General features: G+C 38.2%; 2 protein-coding genes across 11 annotated transcripts in view; one reads left to right on the top strand and one right to left on the bottom strand.

Moving 5' to 3' along the window:
- The window catches only part of ST3GAL6 (ST3 beta-galactoside alpha-2,3-sialyltransferase 6), a 60,920-nt gene extending 59,710 nt beyond the window's left edge, over window positions 1–1,210 (top strand). For all 10 annotated transcript variants that reach the window (XM_046003484.1, XM_046003493.1, XM_046003483.1 and 7 more), the window contains one exon: window positions 305–1,210. In XM_046003484.1, coding sequence (XP_045859440.1) covers window positions 305–391 — 87 coding nt within the window. In that variant the 3' untranslated portion in view covers window positions 392–1,210. The remainder of the gene's footprint in view (window positions 1–304) is intronic.
- The window catches only part of DCBLD2 (discoidin, CUB and LCCL domain containing 2), a 96,277-nt gene continuing 74,392 nt past the window's right edge, over window positions 934–22,818 (bottom strand). Inside the window, exons 7-16 of the mRNA XM_046003482.1 lie at window positions 21,866–21,906; window positions 20,813–21,028; window positions 19,899–20,023; window positions 15,479–15,629; window positions 14,632–14,718; window positions 14,358–14,483; window positions 11,029–11,122; window positions 8,882–8,931; window positions 6,416–6,553; window positions 934–5,769 (exon numbers count right to left, since the gene is read on the bottom strand). Coding sequence (XP_045859438.1) covers window positions 5,300–5,769; window positions 6,416–6,553; window positions 8,882–8,931; window positions 11,029–11,122; window positions 14,358–14,483; window positions 14,632–14,718; window positions 15,479–15,629; window positions 19,899–20,023; window positions 20,813–21,028; window positions 21,866–21,906 — 1,498 coding nt within the window. The 3' untranslated portion in view covers window positions 934–5,299. The remainder of the gene's footprint in view (window positions 5,770–6,415; window positions 6,554–8,881; window positions 8,932–11,028; window positions 11,123–14,357; window positions 14,484–14,631; window positions 14,719–15,478; window positions 15,630–19,898; window positions 20,024–20,812; window positions 21,029–21,865; window positions 21,907–22,818) is intronic.

Genomic DNA, 22,818 nt, shown 5'->3' with positions numbered 1-22,818 from the left:
TGACTTAAAATTCTGGCCTCTAGTTTTATATCCTGCTTTAGGAGACGGGGGGGGGGGGGGGGGAGGGAAGAATGATACAAAGGGGTGCTCTTAGGTGAGGGTTTAAGTGGAAACAACGGGCTAAATTTTGGAAACATTCTGGCAAAAGAATGAGCAAAGAGGTAACAAAAGTTTAAAGTCTACCTGTATACTTGTGACTTGAGTTTTTCATTCAGAAGCTTTTCAGATACACTGTAGTCCATGATTCCTGTTAACATTTTGAGACTGGGATAGATGGTGATTTTGTTTTCCTTTTCTTCTCTAGAATGCATATCACAATGTGACAGCGGAGCAGCTCTTTTTGAAGGACATTATAGAAAAAAACTTTGTAGTCAACTTGACCGAAGATTGACTCTACAGACTCAGAAGACGATGCTAACACTATTTTATTTTTATACGGCAGTTTTTAGTTTATTTTTAAATATGTTGGATGCACTTGTCAAAAAATTGTGTATATTAAGTCTGTTGCTGCCTGGTGATTCATAACCACCAGCTTAATTTCTGTGAATATATTTAATTTATAAAAACCAAGATATGTTTAGTTATCAGGGAAGGTTTTGATTGCATTGTTTTTAAAACAAGCTAGTTCTCCGAAGTGTTTCTAAACATCTTTTTATATTGACTTCAGCTTAGACTTTTGAGGGGATGTGACTTCCTAATAAGGGGCTTTAGCTGACCACAATTTTTGAACACATTTGGCTACTCTAAATTGGTGGGGAATGGCCATGTGGTTGCACCTTGATACGGCAGACTGGAACCACTTTCGGCATGTAGCTAGTTGATTGTGTTGTACCTTAGGAAACAGATTTGAATCTTAAAGCAGCCCTGAACACAGCAGTAGGTATGGTTATGGAAATCTAAGATCAGACTGGTTTCATTAAGCTTTTTTTTTTGTCCTGCAATTAAGTAAACCATGATTGTAATGAGTACTCTGGTAGAAGGAAGGTGTGTTTTTAAGGTGAAGCAAATAGACTAAACATGAAATTCTGGACGAGTAAATAAGCTAAGAATGCCACTTACCAAAGCCTAGTGACTGCATTATTTTAAAGCTCATACAAGGTAGCAGAGCTAGACAAGCTCAAGGAGAGCATTATTAAATTTTTTGCCTGGCCTAATATATTAAAATGTGAAAGTTTACTATTTGAATTAAACTAGAAAAAATGAAGATAAATTCTTGAGACTCCTCCTCAAGCTGTTTCTGGATTTAAATGGGACTTTCATGAGAGATTTCAACTTCAAAGGGGAGGGCGTACCTGGCTACCTACGGTGCATCAGAGAAGAGTCCTACTGGATGCGAACAAGTCAAAACCAACTCTTCAAACAAATGTGAGCTAGTGTCCCTTCTCATTTAATCCAGCCAGTGGCTATGGGGAGGGAAAAAGGGAAGAGAAGAGAGTTACAAGAGGGATGGAATTAAAAGTTCTCAGAAGAGGTAAGAGTTGAAAGAACTGTTATCTTTTGAACAATAATTATCACTGGGAGTCACGCTGGTATTACTGGGAACCAACCAGCCTCTCTAAAGAGTATGTCAAATGCAGTGTAAGAGGGGAGAAAACTCCTAGTTGATGTAAGCCAGATCTAGACATGAAATGTGGGCACTGTTCTGTTAGCACCAGCACACTTGCACAGTACCATGGTTTCACTGGATTCCTCCAGTAACTGAGGTGGAAAACATGGGTGTTTGCGTGACCCTGCCCTCACACCACACAGCCAGAGGTTGCAGCCTGGCTGCTAAATTTCAGTCTGTGAACTAATTTAGGCTTCAAAAATGGATGGTCCCGGCTGTAGTAAAAATAAAAAACCACTGGTAGCATTTTCAGATGTTACTATAAGGTTTAGAATAATAGCAGGACAACTGATGCTAAAACTGAGAAATCTGGCATTTTGTGTAGTATGAGAGAAGGCTACAAACTTCAACATGGTTTTATATAAGCCCAAGGAAAGTCTCAGCAGGACACATATATACAATTTATTAAAAACACATGAACACATTAAGATCTCACTATTTATACAATCTAGATTCTAGCAACATATACACATACTGAGTGACTACAGTACATGCCGAGGTAAGAAAAGTACATTCCGGGAGAATATCACTGACCCTCAAGCCATTTTTATTGCCAATATGTATTTCAATGTTTTGTTTCCACCTTTCCCAGTGCCAAAAAAAAAAAAAAAAAAAAAAAAAAAAAGAAAAAACTAGTCATAAATTGGTGCCACAGTTGAGCTAAAAAGTATTTTAATAATCATCCAACTCTTACTAGATTTTGCAGTTCAGGAACTTCAAGTTCATGGCAGAAAAGCAGAGCTAGAAGGCAGTTTTTTAAAGGTAAAAGCTTAATTATCTCTCTTTAAAGGGTTTGAAAATTTTTGTCTGACAATCTATTAGTTCTGTCCTCTGACCTGTTGTTTCCATAGCCCTTTTGCTCTCCAGGTTTTAATGTGGGGCCAAGGCAAAGAAGTTCAAGCTTTGTCACCTTCTATAGAATTTTAGATGAGTGCATTTTCTGCTGGGGGCAGGGAGGGTAAGAGTATACATGACACCATAGTTTCAACTGCTAGATAAATGCTCTGCGCCAGCCTTTTCACCAGCAGATAAACTCATTGTTCAATGCAAAGTGCAAATAGTGAAACATGAATTTAAATAACTGGACTAGCTCCTGCACATACAATAGGATCTATTTAGTGTTACAGGTTCTAAGAAAAGATAAATCAGCATTCACAATATCTTTAACTGGGCTGGTTCGTAAGATCATGTAACAGTGAAGTCGGCGTCAATTTATGAAAACCTGTAAGGGCCCTACTTTGCTGTACCACTGTTGGAGTCGATCTTTAAAATTGTGTTAACGGGGCGCCTGGGTGGCTCAGTGGGTTAAGCCGCTGCCTTCGGCTCAGGTCATGATCTCAGGGTCCTGGGATTGAGTCCCACGTCAGGCTCTCTGCTCTGAAGGGAGCCTGCTTCCCTCTCACTCTCTCTGCCTGCCTCTCTGCCTACTTGTGATCTCTCTCTGATAAATAAATAAAATCTTAAAAAAAAAAAATTGTGTTAACAGGAAAAAAAAATTCATCCAATAAACCAGAGTGACTTAAATCTTTAAGATGTTTCAAGCAAAGAATAAAAATTCAAGGGAATTTAGTAAAGGAAAAAAGTTACTTTCACATTTTCAGTTGATTGTCTCCACAGCTGCATCAGACATAAATGTAGTTAAAACCCAAAACAAAACTCAATACGAAAACAAAGTAACTAAAAGTACAAAATCAGAATAACCCTTTGTATCAGGCTCAGCTCTTCATTTAAAAAGTAAATATACAAAAGCAATAAAAACTATTTTGTACAAAATCATGGGTAGTTTAAGGACCGCACGGTGGCAAAAACATGCATCATTTAAGAAGAAAACATTTGCCTCTCTCTAAAAGGAGTTCCATGGGAAAATCAGGTGCACAAAATTAAATGAAAACAAGCATCTTTGGGAGAATGAGATAATTTCTCTTAAAGCTTCTCAAACAGGCATGTGATTGGAGAAGTATATTCACTGTGTACTGAGGATGAATAAAAAAATAAATCCGTTTACTCTCTTCCCACCTGAAAGGGGATGACTGCATTAATACACGTGCTTTACACATTCATGTCTTAATAAAAGTTCAACATCTGTGCTTGTTTCAAATGTTTTGAAACAGTATATTTCTTCAATGAATAAAATGATGCCTCAAGGTTTGTCTGAAAAAGCAAATGAAGATAACACCAGCAAAAATAATACTAGAGGGCAGAGAGGCTGTAGAAATAATTCTGCTTTTGAAGCAAAACTTTAGAGTTCTGATATACCCATGGAAGCAAGTGAAGTGAACACTGTCTTTTCTCACATCTAGCAAATTCTGGAAACGACTGGGGGCACAGGCCAAAAGAAATGGCTAGAACCTGATGGGAAATTGTATGTTTTAATCATAGGGCCAGCTTCTCAGCCTGCCAAAGAGTTTTAAAGATTCTTAACACTATGGGCTAATAAATTACAGATGACTTTTATTTCACCCATCTAAAACTAGTTCTGGGCAAATAGTGAAAAAGAAGTTGCTTGGAAGTATCAAAACAGACATCAATATTCACCTGCTGCTAGAACATCTGTTCTACAGGCCTGTGGTGAAGGACTGTCAAAACTCCTGTGACACGGAGTGGGCACACTCCCGCAGAGCTGAGGAATTCATGCTGGCTTCCTATTTCCTTCAGTATTCCACTGTGGATAATTAAAAATACTTTTTGACCAAAAATAACTTCGGATTAAAATTATATATATATATATATATATATATATATATATATATATATAATATCTAAGAGGGCAAATCCATTTTTTTTTTAAGGTACTTTATATGACTTCTGAGGAACGATTCCGCCTTTCACTGTGGTAAACATAAAGGGTCCTATTTACAGTGTTCACTCAGATGGCCCCACAAGTACTCACAACTCGCCTAGGACTAATCCCACTGCAAATAATGTCAGGAGCAGGGCGAGAATCTCTGTTGGAGCTTTTTAAAATTACAGGATTCATGCGGCTGATGGAGCAAGCATCACCCACTAAAAAAAAAAATTCAAAACCGTTAATAAAAACAAGACAGAACAAGTAGGGATGAAACCAGGTCACGTACCATTAAGTGTTAAAACTCTGAAGAGTGCCAAAAAGTGAAAAAAATCAATGACCCCGCCCTTTATAAGTCAGTTTCCCACCTATAGACCTTCCTAAGATAGGTAAGTATATGACTGCAATCAAAAAGTGGTATCACTAATTCTTTTAAAAAATCCATAAGGAATATAGGAATGGAAGAGCTCATGATAGTACCCACCTTTCACAAAGAGAGCAACATTTCAAGCCATTAGACATTTCAAGAACAGTACCATGCGTTATTGCCCGTCAGGCATACAGAGCCACCTCTTGAGTTTATCAATGTACCTGCAGCATTGGTAATAAATACTCTCAGTGATTTTTAATTTCTTTGAAGTGCATAGTAGGGAGCATTTTCTGTATCAAAAAATAGTGTTTTACAGTAGTAACAAACAGGATGTTTGCAATTGAACTGGCAAGCCGTCACTGCCACAGTAACACTTAAAGCAAGATGGCAAGATTAGTAGTTCCCTGTACCTCGGTCATCACATTTTCCCCAACCACATCTGTGACAGATACATAATACATTCTATATATTGCTACCACTAACACACAAAAAAGGCCATGTGCTTTAAAACAATGCTTTATAACAAGCAGCATCACCTTCAAAGAATTTCTTTAAAAGCATCACATTCACCATCCCTCCCGGCTCCTGAAGCCTCCTGTGTGCTCTGTGGCACCTGGTACACCAGCTCGTCTGGGGCACTGGCACCTGGCTTCCCACCTTTGGGGGTGTCATACTGGGCACGGGTGGAGGAGCAGCTGTCAGTCCTGGAGAGAAGAGTGTTGTAGGCTCCCACTAGTGGGGGAGGCTGGTTCCCTGCACCTTTGAAAGTGGACGTTGAGGGAAGACCAACTGAAGCTGTGGGGTGCCCGGACATATCCATGATGATTGGGGTTGCGTATTCGGGCCCGGTAATTGGCAGTGGTTCAGCATAGGCGTGGTAGACTTCTTGGACCGGGGAGTTGTAAGGATCTAGGTCGGCGTAACTTGCTTCTTTCCCTTCTTCTGGTTTAAAGGTGGACCTCTGATGAAGGGTGCCAACGAGTCCTCCCACAAGTGGCTGTGCATACTCTGTGGATATCACAGAACAAACAACAAAAAAGTGACCTCATTCATATAGGGATTAGATAGTCCGGGTGACAGTCGTAGCCTGACACCAAAAACAAACACTTCTTTATGGCACTTTTGTTTTATCAATACAGACCTATGGATTTCTCTACCAGAACCAACTTTAAAAATTAAACATGTCATCTTGTATCTCCTAAGAAGTTAATATGCTATAGAGTCTCATTCATGAAATTTTACAGAGAACGTACACGCTCTTCAGATTTACAGTGTATCACTGGGGGGAAAAACCCATTTCATTATTAGATATTTTCAAATAGGACAATGTTTAAAATAAATACGAACTAAGTTAACAGGATACATGCTATAAGGCTCACTATAGCTTTGCCATTCTTCCCACTCAAATAAAACTCCAGGTAAACACATAGAAATGCCCAGAGCTTTTTAGAAATGAGTGCTATTTTTTGGAGAACACAGAACGTGCAGAAATAACTCTCTCAAGGTCATCCTTTCAAAAATTAGTTCTACCTTAAGAAAACAGTTCACCTGTTACATATGAAAAAGAGAAAAGACACTAGAAATCCCAAAGCACTTTGCCTCTACGTGTAGCAGCGTCAGCCTCCACTCTGTGGTGAAGGCTGCATGCGGTTACCTGCAGAGTCGGTCTGCAGCACCGAGGTGACTTCTCTGGGACTCAAATGATTGACTTCACTGCTGCTGTAGCGAACGGGGGTTTCCTCGTGTTCCACGGACTTGGCAGGGAGAAACTGCTTCATTCCTTTCCACCAACCTTCATGGTGATTGGAAGCAAGAAAGACCATTACATAAAAACCTAGGTCTGAAATGATGACACTGTTTATGGGAGAAATCCTGCTGCATTTAAGCCATTTCAATAACACATCTGTACAAAATAGCCTCTATGTTCAATCTCTTTTTTTTTATTCTGGCAAAATACACATTACATAAAATTTACCATTGTAACCATTTTTGAGTGTAGGTCACGTGGTTTAAAACGTTCACACTGTCGTGCAACTACCACTACCATCTATCTCCATAACTTTTCATCTCATAAAACTAAAACTATTCCTATGAAATGGTAACTCCCCATTTGTCTTCCCCCTACCAATGGCGACCCCCACTTTACTTTCTGTCTTTATGATTTTGACCACTCTATGTACTTCATCTAAGTGGAATCATACAGTATTTGTCTTTTTGTGACTGGCTTATTTTGCCTCACATAATGTCCTCAAGGTTCATCCATCTTGTAGCATATTACAGAAAGTCTTTCCTTTTTAAGGCTATATGATATTCTACCGCTTGTATACAATACATTTTGCTTTTCCACTCATCAGCTGATGGTCAGGTGGGTGGCTTCCACATTTTAACTGCTAACAATATTAAGTTTTCAATCCACGAACATAGGGTATGTTTTCATTTACATCTTTTTAAATTTCTTTACTGGTGTTTATAGTTTGTAAAAGTCTAGTACCTCTTTGGTTAAATGAACTCTTAAGTATTTTATTCTTTTTGATGGAACTGTAAGTGAAATTTTTATAATTTCTTTTTCAGATTGTTCACTTTGTGTACAGAAATGCAACTGATGTTAGTGTGTTAACTTTGTATCCTACTAGTTGGCTTAGTTATTGGTGTTAACAGCTTGTGTGTGTGTAATCTTTAAGACTTAATTCTCTTTTAAATGTCTGGTAGGATTTTTTTTTTTGCAGAGATTTTTTTGATTATTGACTCTATCTCTTTAGTCAATTCAGATTTTCTATTTCTTTGTGACTTAGTCTTGGTAGATTTTATATTTCTGGAAATTTGTCTGTTTCATCTAGATTATTCAATTCTTTGGCATATGATTATTCATAATATTCTCATAATCTTTTTTTTCTGTAGAATCAGTAGTGATGCCTGCTCTTTCTTTTCTAAGTAGTGTCAATCTTTTTTCTTTTTTTTTTTTTTAAGATTTTGTTTATTTGACAGACAGACATCACAAGTAGGCAGAGAGGCAGGCAGAGAGAGAGAGAAGGAAGCAGGCTCCCCACTGAGCAGAGAGCCCGATGCGGGGCTCAATCCCAGGACCCTGAGATCATGAACTGAGCTGAAGGCAGAGGCTTTAACTCACTGAGCCACCCAGGCGCCCCTCAATCTTTTTTCTTATTCCATCTAAAAATTTGTCAATTTTGTTGATCTTTTTGAAGAACCAGCATTTGATTTCACAATTTTCCCATTTTCCATTGTGTTTCTCTCTCTTATCTTTATTATTTCTTCCCTTCTGGTAGCTTTGGGTTTAGTTTGTTCTTATTCTAATTCCTTAAGCTGCTCAAGCCTTTCCCCGCCCCCCCCCCCCTTGGTGGAGTATCTAGTGCAATGCAGAACCAGGTAGAAATTCCCAACGGAAGTATACACAGAAGCAAAATCATTGCTCTAAAAGTGTTGGCAGATATAGTTTGTCTGTTGTAGGGTGGTTTTTGATAAGTTTTTCTAAAAAAATACTTCCCAAGATCTACCTTGGGGTTTTAGCAGCACAGAATCTGCCCCCACTACTGTTCTTTTCTGCCTTAGTCACAGCAGTGAACTCTTCTGCCTTTCATTGTTCCAGTCGTGAGATTGGAAAGTAGGAGACCTGTAGGGAAATTCTGGTGTCACCTGCTGCAATGGGCCAGAGTAGGAATTCAGAAGATGACAACTCATCACAGCAGAGAAGGCAGACCTCACGATTCCTAGACTGCTAGGCTCTACCTGGGAAGTACCCACAGCAGAGTGACAAACACACTGTGTTACCAAGACCACAATCCTTTTACACAGTGTTCACACAAGCCATAAAGAAAGCTGGTCTCCTCGAGAAAAACAGATACATGGGACAAACTGCATGGGTTTTCCAGGAAAAAGGAACAGAGTGAGTGTTATGAGAAATCCTTACTTTGCATTTCATTACTTTTTGACCAGCAGAGATTGTACAGAAGAGCAGAAGTGGTCAGAACGTGAGAGGAACACCATTTTTCTCACAGGTGCTGGGGAGTTTATGTGGGCCCGAAAACAGCTTTCCTGTTTCACTACTGCCACCTGGAAAGGTGGGACTTCCCTCTATGGGAGCGGATGCAAAGTCCCGAGTTACCTGCCCGGTCCCAGTAAGGTAAGTCGTAGGTGCCTTCGGTTTTCTTCTTTCTGGAAAAACACAGAAAAAAACATGTTAGCAAACAGAGTGAATTCATGAGTAAGACAGCTCTGAAAGTTCAGGATAAACACTCAAGTTAATAATTACTCAGGAGTACACATTTCCATTTGCTGACCTACCTGGCAAGGCCCTCCATTTCACTTGCCTTTCAAAGTCGCCCCTGCTGAAACTCATACTGAACTCTTTTTTTTTTTTTTTAAAGATTTTATTTATTTATTTGACAGACAGAGATCATAAGCAGGCAGAGAGGCAGGCAGAGAGAGAGGAAGGGAAGCAGGCTCCCTATCGAGCAGAGAGTCCAATGCGATCCCAGGACCCTGGGATCACGACCCAAACTGAAGGCAGAGGCTTTAACCCACTGAGCCACCCAGGCGCCCCTCATACTGAACTCTTGATAAATTTTAAACTATCTCCTGAGATATTCTGTTACCCAAGGTACTTCCCACTCAAGGGATAAAGGAATAAGAAAGGCTAAGGCTGTAGATAAAAAGGATCTAATCAAAGACCCACAGGTAACATGTGGGTTCTTATGGGACAGTTACTGTTAGGTCTGTTTCAGTTTCAAATACAAACTATGCAAATCCATTGATTTCCATCTGTGTCCTGACAATCTGAACATCCATAGGATCCTTTAAGCGCTAGTCCAGGGAGATCTCAGGACTTGTCTCCCACCTCTCAGACAACCTGACTCCCAATCCTTACCCTCTGTGCTTTGACCGTAAGTGGATGAGATTGGACTGCCTGACTGACCACACACTCAGGGCAGAGCACTCGGCTATGTGTGGATTGGGTGACCTCAGACAAGTCACATTTTCTTCTTCTGTGAAACAGTACCGGCTTTGTAGGTTGTCTGAGGATTAAATGAACTGAACCATGTAAAGCACTTAAAATAATGCCGAAAATCAGCTTTCATTCTCTATAAAAACGAGGTGTTGCTACTCTCCTCATTGTTACTATTGCTTCTACCCAGTTCCTGGAGAGCACCCTGAACTTTCTGCCCTGGACTTTCCCCGCTTTCATAGTAACTTGTTAGGTCTCTGTCCAGACAGCCTTCCCAAAACCATGAGTCCAGGATCCACCTGCTGCTTCAGCCTCCTCCGTGGCATGTACTGGATGGTGGCACCATCGCTGCCCGTCTTCCACACTGTATCCTCTCCCAGCCTGTGAACTCTGGGGCTCAGCCCTGGACTCCCAGCACATGGTCAACACTCAGCCCGAGGCAGGAGCTCAAATAGTTGAGTGAATGAAGTCATTCTCCTGTTCCACCAAACGTGTTCCTGCTGCTCTGTCAGCTCTACTCAGGACATCTCTACTGTCTAAGTGCACAAGCCAGAAACTTCAGATCATCCAGGATCCCTCCTCCTTCCTTAGCAGCCAGTTGCACCTCATCGGATAGCTTCACCCATCTGCCTCACCCTCCTCAGGGAGACCCCCATCTACAGAATGAAACCTGAATCCCTCTGTCCCCGGAGGCCCGAGCTATACTTCAGTACTTCCTCAGTGCCCAGCCCACGCGTGAGCCCTCACTACCCTGCCTACCCTCCATATCTCTGTGCCTTCGCTCAAGCACAGGGTCTGGGCTGTGCTCCACCTTCCTCCATCCAGGCAAACCCAACGTTCTCATTAAGGTGAAACAAACTTGAGGATTACTCTTTCCTGCAGAAAAGCTTTCAGATATCTCTCAAGGTTTTCACATCTGTGCTCCCCAGCACTTCAAAAAGAACTCCTCAAGGCATATCATAGTTCCGTGTCTTTGTCAACAAACCCTGCCAAACACCTGGGGGACAGGAGTTATGCCTCATTCTTTCAGGAAATATGACTAAGCATCTGTTACGTGTCAAACTGTGGTTCTTATTAATGTGTGTATTCCAGCACGGAAAGCAGATTTTGATACAATAAAGGTACTCAGTGACTATGCTATTAAACATACTCCTTTTTTTACGTATTGTATTTTGATTTTAATAACTACCTTAACTCTCTCCTTCTCAAAAAGGTGAATGGTAGTTTACCTCCTCTATTTAGATTTTACTTCACACTTGGGAGACACCCCTTGTAGGACCAGTCAGGTGAACTGGTTATGGACTCACCTGTTCCTCCAATGCCAAGCACACACTATGACGAGGATGAGGGTGGTGAGCACCATGACAAGCACCGGGACTAGGACCGCAGCCAAGGCTATATCTGAAAACATACCAAAGGAGAGTCATGAAGGGAAGGTGGGAAGCTTACCCACATCATCCCTCAAAGCTTTTCTATCTTAGAAAACACCATACATGTTATTTATGAAATGAGAGTGGGCACGTGTGGGTAATGGCAGAAGCTTTCACAGATAACGTGGAAGTCTGTCACACTATTTGCTTCAGCTTTGTATATACTTAAAATTTTTCATACTAGCTTTTTAAATCAGCAAGATAAACTGAAAGACCAATGAAACTTGGAAAATGTATTTCTGAATATGTGATAAAGGGTTACAATAATCTATATATTACAGAATTTATATGTCAAAATAATGGAAAAGTCAGCAGAGATGAATGAGCAATACAATTAAAAAAATACAAGTAACCATTCCACATGTCAGCTTCACTAGTAATCACAGAAACAGAAGTTAAAACAGGAATAAGATGTTATTTCTGCTCATCAAATTGGCAAATATTTAAAAGCATAACTGCTAGAAAGGATATCAGGAGACAGTTATTTTTATGGGACTTTAAATGTATACTTTCTGCATCATTTTGGGGCAATATGTATAAAAATCAATCACTTGACAATTCCATGTCTAGAACTTATTCTTAGAAAAAAAAAACATTCAAAGATGGATCTTTGAAGAGGTTTCTATTTTCTGCAAAAGAGTGAAAAACCGGAAATAATCCAAATGCCCAACAATGAATGGGAATAAATACATCATAATATCTTTCTCACAGAAAAATATTACTATATACCATATAACTTATATAACATATATGCTATATAATTACAGTATATAGTCACTATATATCTATATCTATCTATATACACTATATAATATCACAATCCAGCAATTGGAAATGATATTACAATATCATGGGGGAAATATTTATAGATATGGGAAGATAACAACATAGTGTTGAAGTATGAAAAAACCTATAGGTATCAACAGGGCAGAAAAGGATAATGCTTGAGACTACAGGGACTAGAAGATCATCTAATCCCTTTATCTCATTCTTCAGAAAAAGAAGTCCAGGCCCAGATCCAGCAAATGGTCTGCCTAAGGCTGTCTGAGACGTCAGCTCCTTCCCTAGTCTGGTACCTCCCTCCCGGCAATGAGGACAGCAGCACAGCAGAAGCCACTACCGATCCGTGCTGGGGGCTAAACGCCAGACACAGTGGGGCCTGACCCACAGCGTCTTATGCGCCCTTAGACTTTATCCAAAAGAGAGAAAGAGGCTGCCCATGCAGGAGAGGGAGAGTATCATCAACAACCTGAGGCCTCTGAGAAGCTGGCTGGATGGGAACGAGGGCACAGGTAGATCAGCTTTGGACAGTCCGAGGAATTCCCTCCTTCTGCACAGTGGACACCGGGTACAGAGGAGTTTACAGGGTCCACAAATAGGGAGTTTCCTCCTACTTGCTTTTATTTTCTTTGAGAAGTTGAAGTGGTAACTGAGAGTGAGTGAAGAATCTCTGAGTCAAGGGTTTGAAACCTATGGAGAAGTGACTGCTGAGAAGGACAGAAGAGCTAACCAGAGAGAGAGAAAGACTGCCGGCTGGTGCTGAGGGCCCCACCTGGGGAGGATTCAGAAAGCCACAGTGGCACAAATCTGACCATGATATGATTTTCTTTAGGGGCACTCTCAGCCTGCATGTAAAAATGGAAAAGAAGTGCATAAAACAGAAATCATGACTCAGGATTAGAAAGCACTAAGAATTCAGAAGGGTTAAAGTTTTTTATCCCTAAAATTTGTGAAATTGGAGAGAAAATAATCAGGTTCAAGTAGATACAGTTTGATTTAATGAGAGTTTTTAAAAAAAATCTGCTTAAGGTCAAAAAATAATAAAAAGTCTATATACCACCATCCCCAGAGAAAAGGAGACCAGGTCTTTAACTGAAAAGACTTGTCCATTCTTTGTTATTCTTCTGAAGCTTACAGGAATGTTAGCTCTGGAAGTAAACGCTTTAAACACACTTTTAGTCTTGAGATTTCAAGATTCTATAATCAGACTTTAAGATGACCAATACTTTTAAATGGCTATTCATGTGGTCTGGGATCCTGTCCAAACCGACAACTTCTGCAAAATTAGAAGCTATGGGACACTGAGATCTCTTGTTTCTATGAAGCCTTGCTTCTCTCTAGCTTTTCCAGCAGCATGAGAAAGAATGAGATCTGTTTAGAAAATACCTTAGAAGATGGGGAAAAAAGTGACATGTGGAAAGTTGGAGAGAGTTATCTGAATCAGGCAAATTTTCAGAAAATGAGAATGAATAAAGTTCTGTGTGGCAGAAGTTACTTGGAATGAATTGCCTTCTCTTCTTTGCATTGTCCTGAAAATGCTTTATCTGCCAATACTGAAATTAACTCCTCTGTGCCACTGATGGTTTTTCCTGAATTCATCTGAAATTTTGTTTTTCAACAACTAGTAAAATCAAAGTATTATGTTTCATATGTATTAATACCTTATTTATCGGCAATAGGATCTGAAAATAAATTCCACTTCATGTATATTTATAATATGAAAAAATTACAATCGTAAATATTTACAAAAAAAAATTTTTTTTTTTAAAGAATTTATTTATTTGACAGAGAGATAGAAAGCACAAGTAGGCAGAGCGGCAGGCAGAGGGAGCGGAAGAAGCAGGCTCTCTACTGAGCAGGGAGCTGGAAGTGGGGGGTCAATTCCAGGACCCTGGGATCATGACCTGAGCTGAAGGCAGCCGCTTAACCGACTGAGCCACTTACGTACCCCAAGACCAAGTTTTTTAATGAGTACAATAACTCACAGTATGTTTAAAGAAGTATTAATTTTCACCCAAACTGTTTTTCCCCTCTCTTGCCTTTTGCCACCAAATTCCCTATCCAACAAATTAATATATCACCAGAGGGGGAAAAATAAGTTTGATTCCTGCTATGGTTTTAGTTATTTCTAGAAATAGAGACTCCTTGTGTTTAGCTGTGGTGAGAACAAAGCTCACAAGAGGAAACCCAAAATACAGCAGCCATCTCTAAATATTTAAAAAACGATTCTACATGACACCAGAGAAAAGAAATCAGTGTAATGTAACATTTCTTTTCTAAGGAGAGGAATTAAAGTTTTTTCAGTTCTTAAGAAATACAGTTGAGAGGAAAAGAAACCGAGTTTAAAAGCTGGAAGTGCTCCTGAAAATTCACAAACAACATAAACTGCTACAATGTAACAGGTGTCAATTTCTGAATCTGCACACCTTTGGTTACACTTGGAGTCACCGTAGTATTTTTGATCTCAGGAGTGGCTGTTGTTTGCTCCGTCTGTGCAGGAAACTCATTGTTACTGCGAGGTTGTAGTGGTTGAGAAAATTTGGGGGCTCGACCTTGAAAAAAGTTTCAAAAACTCTTTAGTTTTTTATCTACACCAACTTGATTAAAACAAAATTATTTTATAATGCTTTTAATATATTTATGGAAAATTATACCACAGATTCTGGGAATACCAAATTCTCATACTTAAAGGAGGCCTACCTTTGGCTATTTTTGGAGGGGCTGTAGTGTTTTTGAGGTCATTGCTGTTCCGAGGAGGTGGAGGTTGAGTAAGTTTTGGAGGACGACCTTGAAAAATGGTTTAGAAAAATTTATACATTTTGCTTATCAGAGTCAGAGTTAAAAACAGTAATTTAAATATCTTCAACATTTCCAAGAGAACTTGTTTCTGCTCAGTAATTTTAAATTGTGGACAGCAATTCATCAGAAGGATAAATATACTATGCATTAAACACACACACTTACTGGGATTTCTCACTTTTTATATAATTGTCTTAAAATAATTTTCACAGGAGAACACAGAGGAGGTGGATGATGTTAAACTCTAAAGCCACAGAGGCATCGTCACAGCTTGACATGCTATTCATTCAATCATTTAATAACTGTGCAGGGCCCGCCACATGGGGGCATTGTAGTAGGTTTTGGAGATACAACAGTAAGTATTAAAATATTCTATAATACTGAGGGAAGTTACTTCCACTTTTAATTTTTTCAAAGGAAAAGGCATTTGGACTAAGGTTACTGTTATAATCATTGGCGTTGGTGATATAATATTATACTACATGGGACCTGATTAAAAATTGTTAAGATTGAGACTAGATCTGAAAAGCAATCTCATTACATTATCTCATCGATGATGATCTCTCTTCTTCTACTTGTAATCTTGAAAACCATTGTGGGAACTGCCTGTTTAATAGGATAACTATTTCTTTTAAAAATCCTCTTTAAAGAGATACTGTAGTAAAAACTGAATGCTCATACTATCATTCCTTATTTTCTCTGAGAATAGCAAAGCCACTTTAAATTAAATAACATACTGTTGCTTTACCTTTAGGAATAAACTGACATCCAAGCAGTTCCACTTTCATGGCAATTTTCTGCTGCCATTGCGTAGGATTCACTCTAATAAAACGTGCAATAATTGGTGGCAAAAAGTTATTACGCACATCCTGGTGATAATCTTTGTTTCCTTGAAATATCTTTAAAAAACAAAAATTGGTACTTTACGTCAACAGAGGTCAGGGCTAAACTGTTCCACTGAAACATATTTTTGGTTTTTGCTTTGGGGCTTAAATGAGATCTGTAAAGTATGACAGTAGGAATTAACTTCTCAGAAAATAAATTAATCATAATTTGGACAAACTATTAAGAAGCTACACATTCTTCATCAAAAATTTATAAAAGTACTGAATACAAAAATGATTTTAAGATTATTGAAACATAACAAAAATGCTAACTTGGCAATCTGAGAATCAGTTGCAGTGAGACAGTATAATTCTCTCAATAAATTAGTAATTCTAGTCCTGTGGAATTACCAGCTATTTAAATACATTAATTTTCTTCTCAAAGTAAAGCATGATTGAACACACACGGTCTTAAAGGAAATGCTTTACTGTGTACTTTTCATAATTTTTCTCTCAGAAAAGAGACAGAAAGTGAACATACACTAAAGGAATGCGTAACAGTTATATACCTCCACCTACTGGATAAACTACATAAAGACAGTTCCCATAGTATCTATTTTCATTCTCTGTTGCTATCTAAACCAGACAAGTGATTCTGAAACACTGTTGCCTAAATTTTATGATCCTAAGTAAACAGCAACAGATGCATTATATGTATTATATGAATAGTCTTTAGGTAAAAATATGATTTCAAGTGACTATCTCATCCCCTCAACCATTTTCAACAAATAATGATAGTATGATAAAAGAGCTCTTATTTTCATGTAATTAACTCAACTGTTCTTCCTGACAACCCCATGAAATAGGCAGAACCCAGAAAACTGTAGCTTCAGAATGTAAATGGACTGCATAACCAGTTGATGACTGAGCAGTGACTTGAGTCTGAGTCTTCTGACTTAACCCTAGGCCTCCACTAAGCTAAAAGTTCCCCCTTGTTCATTTAGGCCAAATTACCTGGCTAGTTTCTAAAGATTGCTAATAAATAGATATCTGCCTAAAATTACAGCGGTTTTTATTTGATGAGTAATGTGAGGGCAAGCAAATGTTGAACTCTCCCATCAAGTCATGTCCAAATATAGCTATTTTCTTTTGGCTGATTCAAAAAGCATTAGATTGTAAACTTCTGAGATGTGTTAATAGCCTTCATTTTCTACAAGGTTTGTTTTGAAGTTATAACAATCTCCAAATGAGTAATTAACTTTTCATTACTTCCTCAGCTATTACTCTGAAATAAAGTGAAGGCAAATATTTGCAGTCTATTATGCATTTGTGCGACAGGAACAATAATCACTTTAGGACATAAAAACCATCCCTGAGGTTGTACTCCACACCAGTATCATTTTTATAAAAAACCTTAAAGGAGAAAGATTTTATATAAATTAAGTAAAAATGATCTGCTATAATCTGTGAGCATTTATTATAAGCCCCTGTGTGTAGTGAGGTCTGTAAGGAATCATGAGGATAAAAAGGGAAATGGAAGCCCACATTCCCTCTCAAGGAACTCAAATTTTACAGGATATTGCCACACACAGATATGGCACACTATTAAAAAGCAATACATTATGAAGCAAGTTGTATTGCATTTTCTGAAAACAAACCCAAAAGCTGTGTCAGTCTGTATGTGCTCATGCATGTGTGCATGCTCAGGAAATGAACACACCAATTACTCTTGAGTTGGGTAGATGAGGGAGCAGATGGGCTAATGTGAGGCAAGAGATTGATATTCCATATAATTCAGTGTAAGGCCTTCCACTCCTTTCCAAAACAAATAGGGACTAAGTTTACTCTTTGCCTTAAACATATGAAAAATCAGATACAATATATGAAACAACAGTTTTCCAACACTGGACAATAGGCAGCATAGGGCATTAATCCCAGAGAGAAGAGAAACACATGAGGTGAGCCTTTCTATTGCCCCAATATTGTCTGGAGAGAGCCTTGGTGCTCTCATCGAAACGAGGACACAGAGCTCCAAGATGGAGAGGCCAAGATAGCTAGAATTTGCAAGATATAGGAGAGAAGAGAACTGCACAAAGAGAGGGAGACTTCTCGGATCTGTAGGAGGGTTTCCCCTAAATCTTCAGTTGCTTGTAAAGAAACAATCTGTGGATGGTAAAAGAACTGCTGGAAAGGAGCCAGAAGAATGATTCTCAGAGCTAGGCAGGGGTGGGAACAGCTCACATTACCAACAGATAGTGTGGAGGAAACTCGTAATACATGAGACTGGGTTGAGTACTTGGAACAGAACTGACAGTAGAAAAAAATTATAACTAAAGGCTGCTCAGGTTCTGCCTAACAAAACTAAAATGCAGGTTATCCAAAGTAACCTGTGTCCCTGAATAAAGCTCAAAATTAGATAAATAATAAAAAAAGCATAAGCATGATCAGGAGAGACTCTGAAGAACTTTAAAAGCCAAAACTGAAAATCTAGAAGCAAAAATACAACACTGAAGATAAAAGTACACTGGATGGGATTAATAGATTAGATGTTGCAGAACAGATTAGTGAACTTAAAGGCAGAACAACAAAATTTTCCAAACTAGAACATGGAGATTAAAAAAAAAAAAAAAAAACAACAACAAAAAAACCAAACCGAACTGGGCATCAGTAAACTGTGAGTCATAATATTCATGTCATTAGAATTAGGGAAGCAACATATTTGAGAATGAGAAAACATGGACTATACTTTTACAAATTTGAAGCAAATTATAACCAACAGATCCAAGAAGCTCAAAGAAACCCAAGCAGAAGAAACATGAAGACAACTACACAAAGGCACACCATAATCAAATTGCTTAAAACAGATGATAAAAAGAAAATCTTAAAAACAGCTAAGGAATAAAAAGACAGTACATATTGAGGAACAAAGTATGAAAGACAGAATTCTCACTAGAAAAATGTAAACCAGAAATAGTGGAAGAGCATTATTTAAAGCGTGGAGGGAAAAACAACATCAACCTAGAATTCTATACCTTACGAAATTATCTTTCAAAAAAATGAAGCAAAAGAGAAAGTCTTTTTCAGAAACATAATTCAATGGTGCTAGATGTTTTTATAATATAAACATGGATAATTCTTATAATTTCAAAAAATTAAGTATATTCCACAAGTACAACAAATATTCTATAAATAAATATGGATGTGCTCAGAGTAAAAAGTAGCCAAGTCTGCGGTTATTAAGCAGAAGGAAGATAGGTTTAAAGACAATACTATTATTTACTTCAATGGGTAGAGCCTCACCAAAGATGAAGGTCAGGTGATAACAGGCAGAAGAGAGGGAAGAAGGCCTTGAATAACAACAGAAGAGTTTAGATACATATGACAGATTATAAGGAGCCCCTGAAGTTTTCTGAATAGAGAGATAAGAAAAGTGGTAATTGAAGATATATTAGCAAATCTGATATATGATAGAGAACTGGTAGTATCATATAAGTGAAATGAAACTCAGGTTAGTTTCATTAAAAAAAACTGTGCTTATAATTTCAATTCTAGATAAGAAGAAATCTACCTTCCTCGAGGACAAGGACTCACCCAGTTATAAGGTCCTCATGGTGGATTGTGGGTCAGAAGCCTGGGTGAAAGGGCTATCTAGAGGACAGTCACTTCCCCCTACTCCCCATCCCTTATTATCTTCTCCGGAGCATTCCTGCATTATCACTGTCTGCTAACTAAAACAACAATTTGATAATTAACATGGAAGTTATGGAAATTCTTCAGTAAAAAAAAACCAAGTTTTCTAAGACAAAATTTGGTAAGGTGATCTTGAAATGACCTTTCAAGTCTATATCCAACACTATAATGCACTTAGGCCTTTGGCTTTTGGCTTTTGTCCCCCTTGCCTACATAGAAGAAATCTGGGAACAAATTAAGCTTTCTATCATTCTGTGGATTAACAAGAAGAACTTATTTAAGACAAGAAGTTACAAGTTCCTTTTAGAATTTCTTCCTTTTTTAAAATAAGTTACCACTACTTACTGAAAATGATCATGAGATCAAGAGTCCCATGCTCTACTGACTGAGCCAGTATAGCATCCCTCTTTCTTAGAATTTCTTAATAAAGTACCTAAACAACTGAGTTAAAAATGTTACAATCATCCAAAGGGACCCAGAACCACTGAGATTTTCCTAAGCATAGTTAGAAGAATAAGGCTAATAACCAACACAGCCTAAAATAACCAGAAGAGAACAAAGACCAAATGATAGCTAACTTGAACCTCACACAGGAGAGCTTTCATGGTTTTTGGCAAAGGCCCATTTTTTAAAAGACCCTGGCACTCATTTTACCTTATCCTGCTCCACACCAGGCTCTCTGTACACAGTCCATCTCTGTCCATCATCACTGTATAGGATTTTATAGGCAGACACATAGTAATTGTGTTCCACCATGGTGGAGCCAGTAGTCACAATGCCTGGGGAATGGAAAGTTGCTTTCATTAGTGCACAGGGTCTGATCCTTGAAGTCTATTCAGCATTGAAGCATAAATACCTAAAGTATACTGTTAAAACATCTTTTGCCAAAAGCACATTGCCATCTCTAAGTGCAAGGTTTCATTATAATAGCAACCAACTTGGCTTTGTTTCCTTGTAAAGATATAAGAATCATGAGCGCACGTAAGGAAAGGACTATTCTATTTTGACAGCTTGTGTTCGTATCACTATAAAATATATTTCACCTACCATGTAACAATGACTCCCTGGGAATGAATGGATTAAAACAATTATTTTTTTCAGTACCTAATCAAAATTACCTAAACCAGTTCTAATAAATTATTCTGACCATTTGATAAATTGTCCCCAAATAAATCTGGACTCAGCACATGCAGAATATTATTTATAGCACTTAAAATGAACTCCTTGAACATAAATTTCTTTTAATAACTCTAAGAGATGGTTATTTCAAATGTCAAGATCACTTAATTGAAACATTACCTTTCAAGAACCTTATTACAATGAAAAAGAAAAGCTAAAAAAAAAAAAAAAGGAGAGAGATGAAAAGCTAAAAGAAATCAAATACCAACTCCTTTCCTCTGCCACATTTTATAAACCTACCTTCAGGAATATTTAACACCAGTAAAGAAAACTTAAAACCATACAATTACATTTGCAGTGACCTAATTTTCTAAGAATATCTTGGATGTCTTCAGGTTTCCAAATACAATCAGAATTATAAATCATTCTAGAAAATTATGTCTCTTAACCTGTTATCTTCTTTTCTTTATTCAGATCTATTTGTAACCACTGATATTCATCAGTGGCAAAAGCAGCCCAAGGAGGTCCAGGTTTCTTCAGCCGGGCCTTTTCGGGTCTCCAGCTGTTCTCTTGCCCTGTGTGGTCAGTCCATTCCAGCACCGATGATGCTGTTATTTGAGGATCGGCAATCACACCAGATTCCATCCCCAGTGTTCCATAACAACCTGAAACAAAAAATATAGTAACTTGGTTTCCAGATATAAATTCATGATCTGTATAAATCTGCTCATTGGAAACCTTCTAGTGCACATGCCATTAACATATACTATGCTAGTAATATGCTCTAATTGAGGAATTTCAAAAGTAGGCAAATGTTTCTTGGGTCCATGTCTTTGTGTCTCCTCAGGCAATGTGCATACATATTTATTTACAAGCAATAACCATCAATTTAATGGCAATACATTATCTTCTCCCTGGAACACTATCTCCAGATCCGTGAATGACTTACCCCCTACAGCCATTAGGTGTTTGCTCAGATGTCACATTTTCCACAAGGCCTACGCAGACCCCACTTAAAATTCAAAACCAGTCCCTCCGGCATTGCCTATCCTCTTTCCTTATTTCTCTGTATCTTCTATAACATTATATAGGATATAGCACATATGTTAATTTATTTATCCAAGGTTTACTGTCAATCTCTCAACACCAGTATTTAAGCTCCAAGAAAGGAGGATTTGCTTATTCTGCTCACTTTTGTTTCACTAGCACCAGGACAGTGCCTGACAAATCAAAGGCACTCAGTAAGTATTTTCTGTGAAGTTAATTACTTCAGACATACTAAAAAAATCACCTTTCCCTAGGAACTCTCCTTGCTTACATGATCATTTCCCAATTAATATAAAACCTCCAGTTTATTCCGTCCATTACATTATTGTGATATATGAGAAGGTGCCAGAAAAAAACCCCAAAACCCCAGCAATTGCCATATTGCATGATAGTCTTTAAATAATATTTACTATTATACCCATTATAATAAGTTACAAAGTACATGAGAGGCTTACCACTTGTCTTAAATGTAAAAAGACTTGTAGATAAGTGTCCCCTGAAAGAGAAAAGTTACTCTTGGTGACACTCATATACTTACTTCCCCATATTTGTCTTAGTAAAACTTTTTCTTTTTTGTTTTAAAATATAAAGAACTAAGGGTATTCTATGGCCATATATATGACAACTAATGCTGTTCTTAGCCAAAAAAAAAAAAAAAAAAAAAAAAAAGTCAGAAGAACAACTTCTGAAATCAACATAAACAATTTTCTCTGCAAGTTTGCCCATGTGCCCTCTATTTATCTTTCGTGGAAATACACTGATTCCTCAAACTTTTCTGCATCATTTGCTTTTGTTGCAAGTAATTCCCAGAGAATGAAGCTTAAGTTTCCTGGGGGTAAACAGAAAAAAAGCTGGCCACAGAGAAGAGAGACTGCATTTGGTACAGGAAATAAGCATAGCTAAGAACAAGTGTCAGTGTGATAATGCAGCACCCCATGTGGATTTCAAAGTAAAAGGCAAGTAAATGCAGCTGGGGAGAATGGAGCCCTGGGACACATGACTAGTTTATGAAGGACTCTAAAGAACTTGAGGGGATAAAACCATCAGTGTATGCTCCTGCCTTCAGCACAACATTCAAACTGTTAGTACAAGTGGATGCAACCTGTCCTTATTTTTTCCTTAGAGTATGAAAGAGAGAATTGATAAAAAAAAATTATTTCTAAAGGCAGAAGAGGAGAAAGGAATGATAAGGTCTGCATAAAATCTTTAGAAGAAACCAAGAGAAGGAAAGGTTGCTAACTCTATACCAGGAATGGGCAAATGATAGCTCGCTCCTGTATGGACTGTTTTGTGTGGCCAGAAAGCGAAGAATGGTTTCTACATGTTTAAAGAGATTTAAATGAACCAAGAGAGGATAAGTGACAGGGACATTTGGCCCATAAAGCCTAATATATTTGCAAGCTGGTGC

The sequence above is a fragment of the Meles meles genome, chromosome 4 (genome assembly GCF_922984935.1).
Source record: "Meles meles chromosome 4, mMelMel3.1 paternal haplotype, whole genome shotgun sequence".
NCBI lineage: Eukaryota > Metazoa > Chordata > Mammalia > Carnivora > Mustelidae > Meles > Meles meles.
The sequence above is the reverse complement of the archived record's forward strand: the minus strand, read 5'-3'. Positions and strand labels throughout refer to the sequence as shown.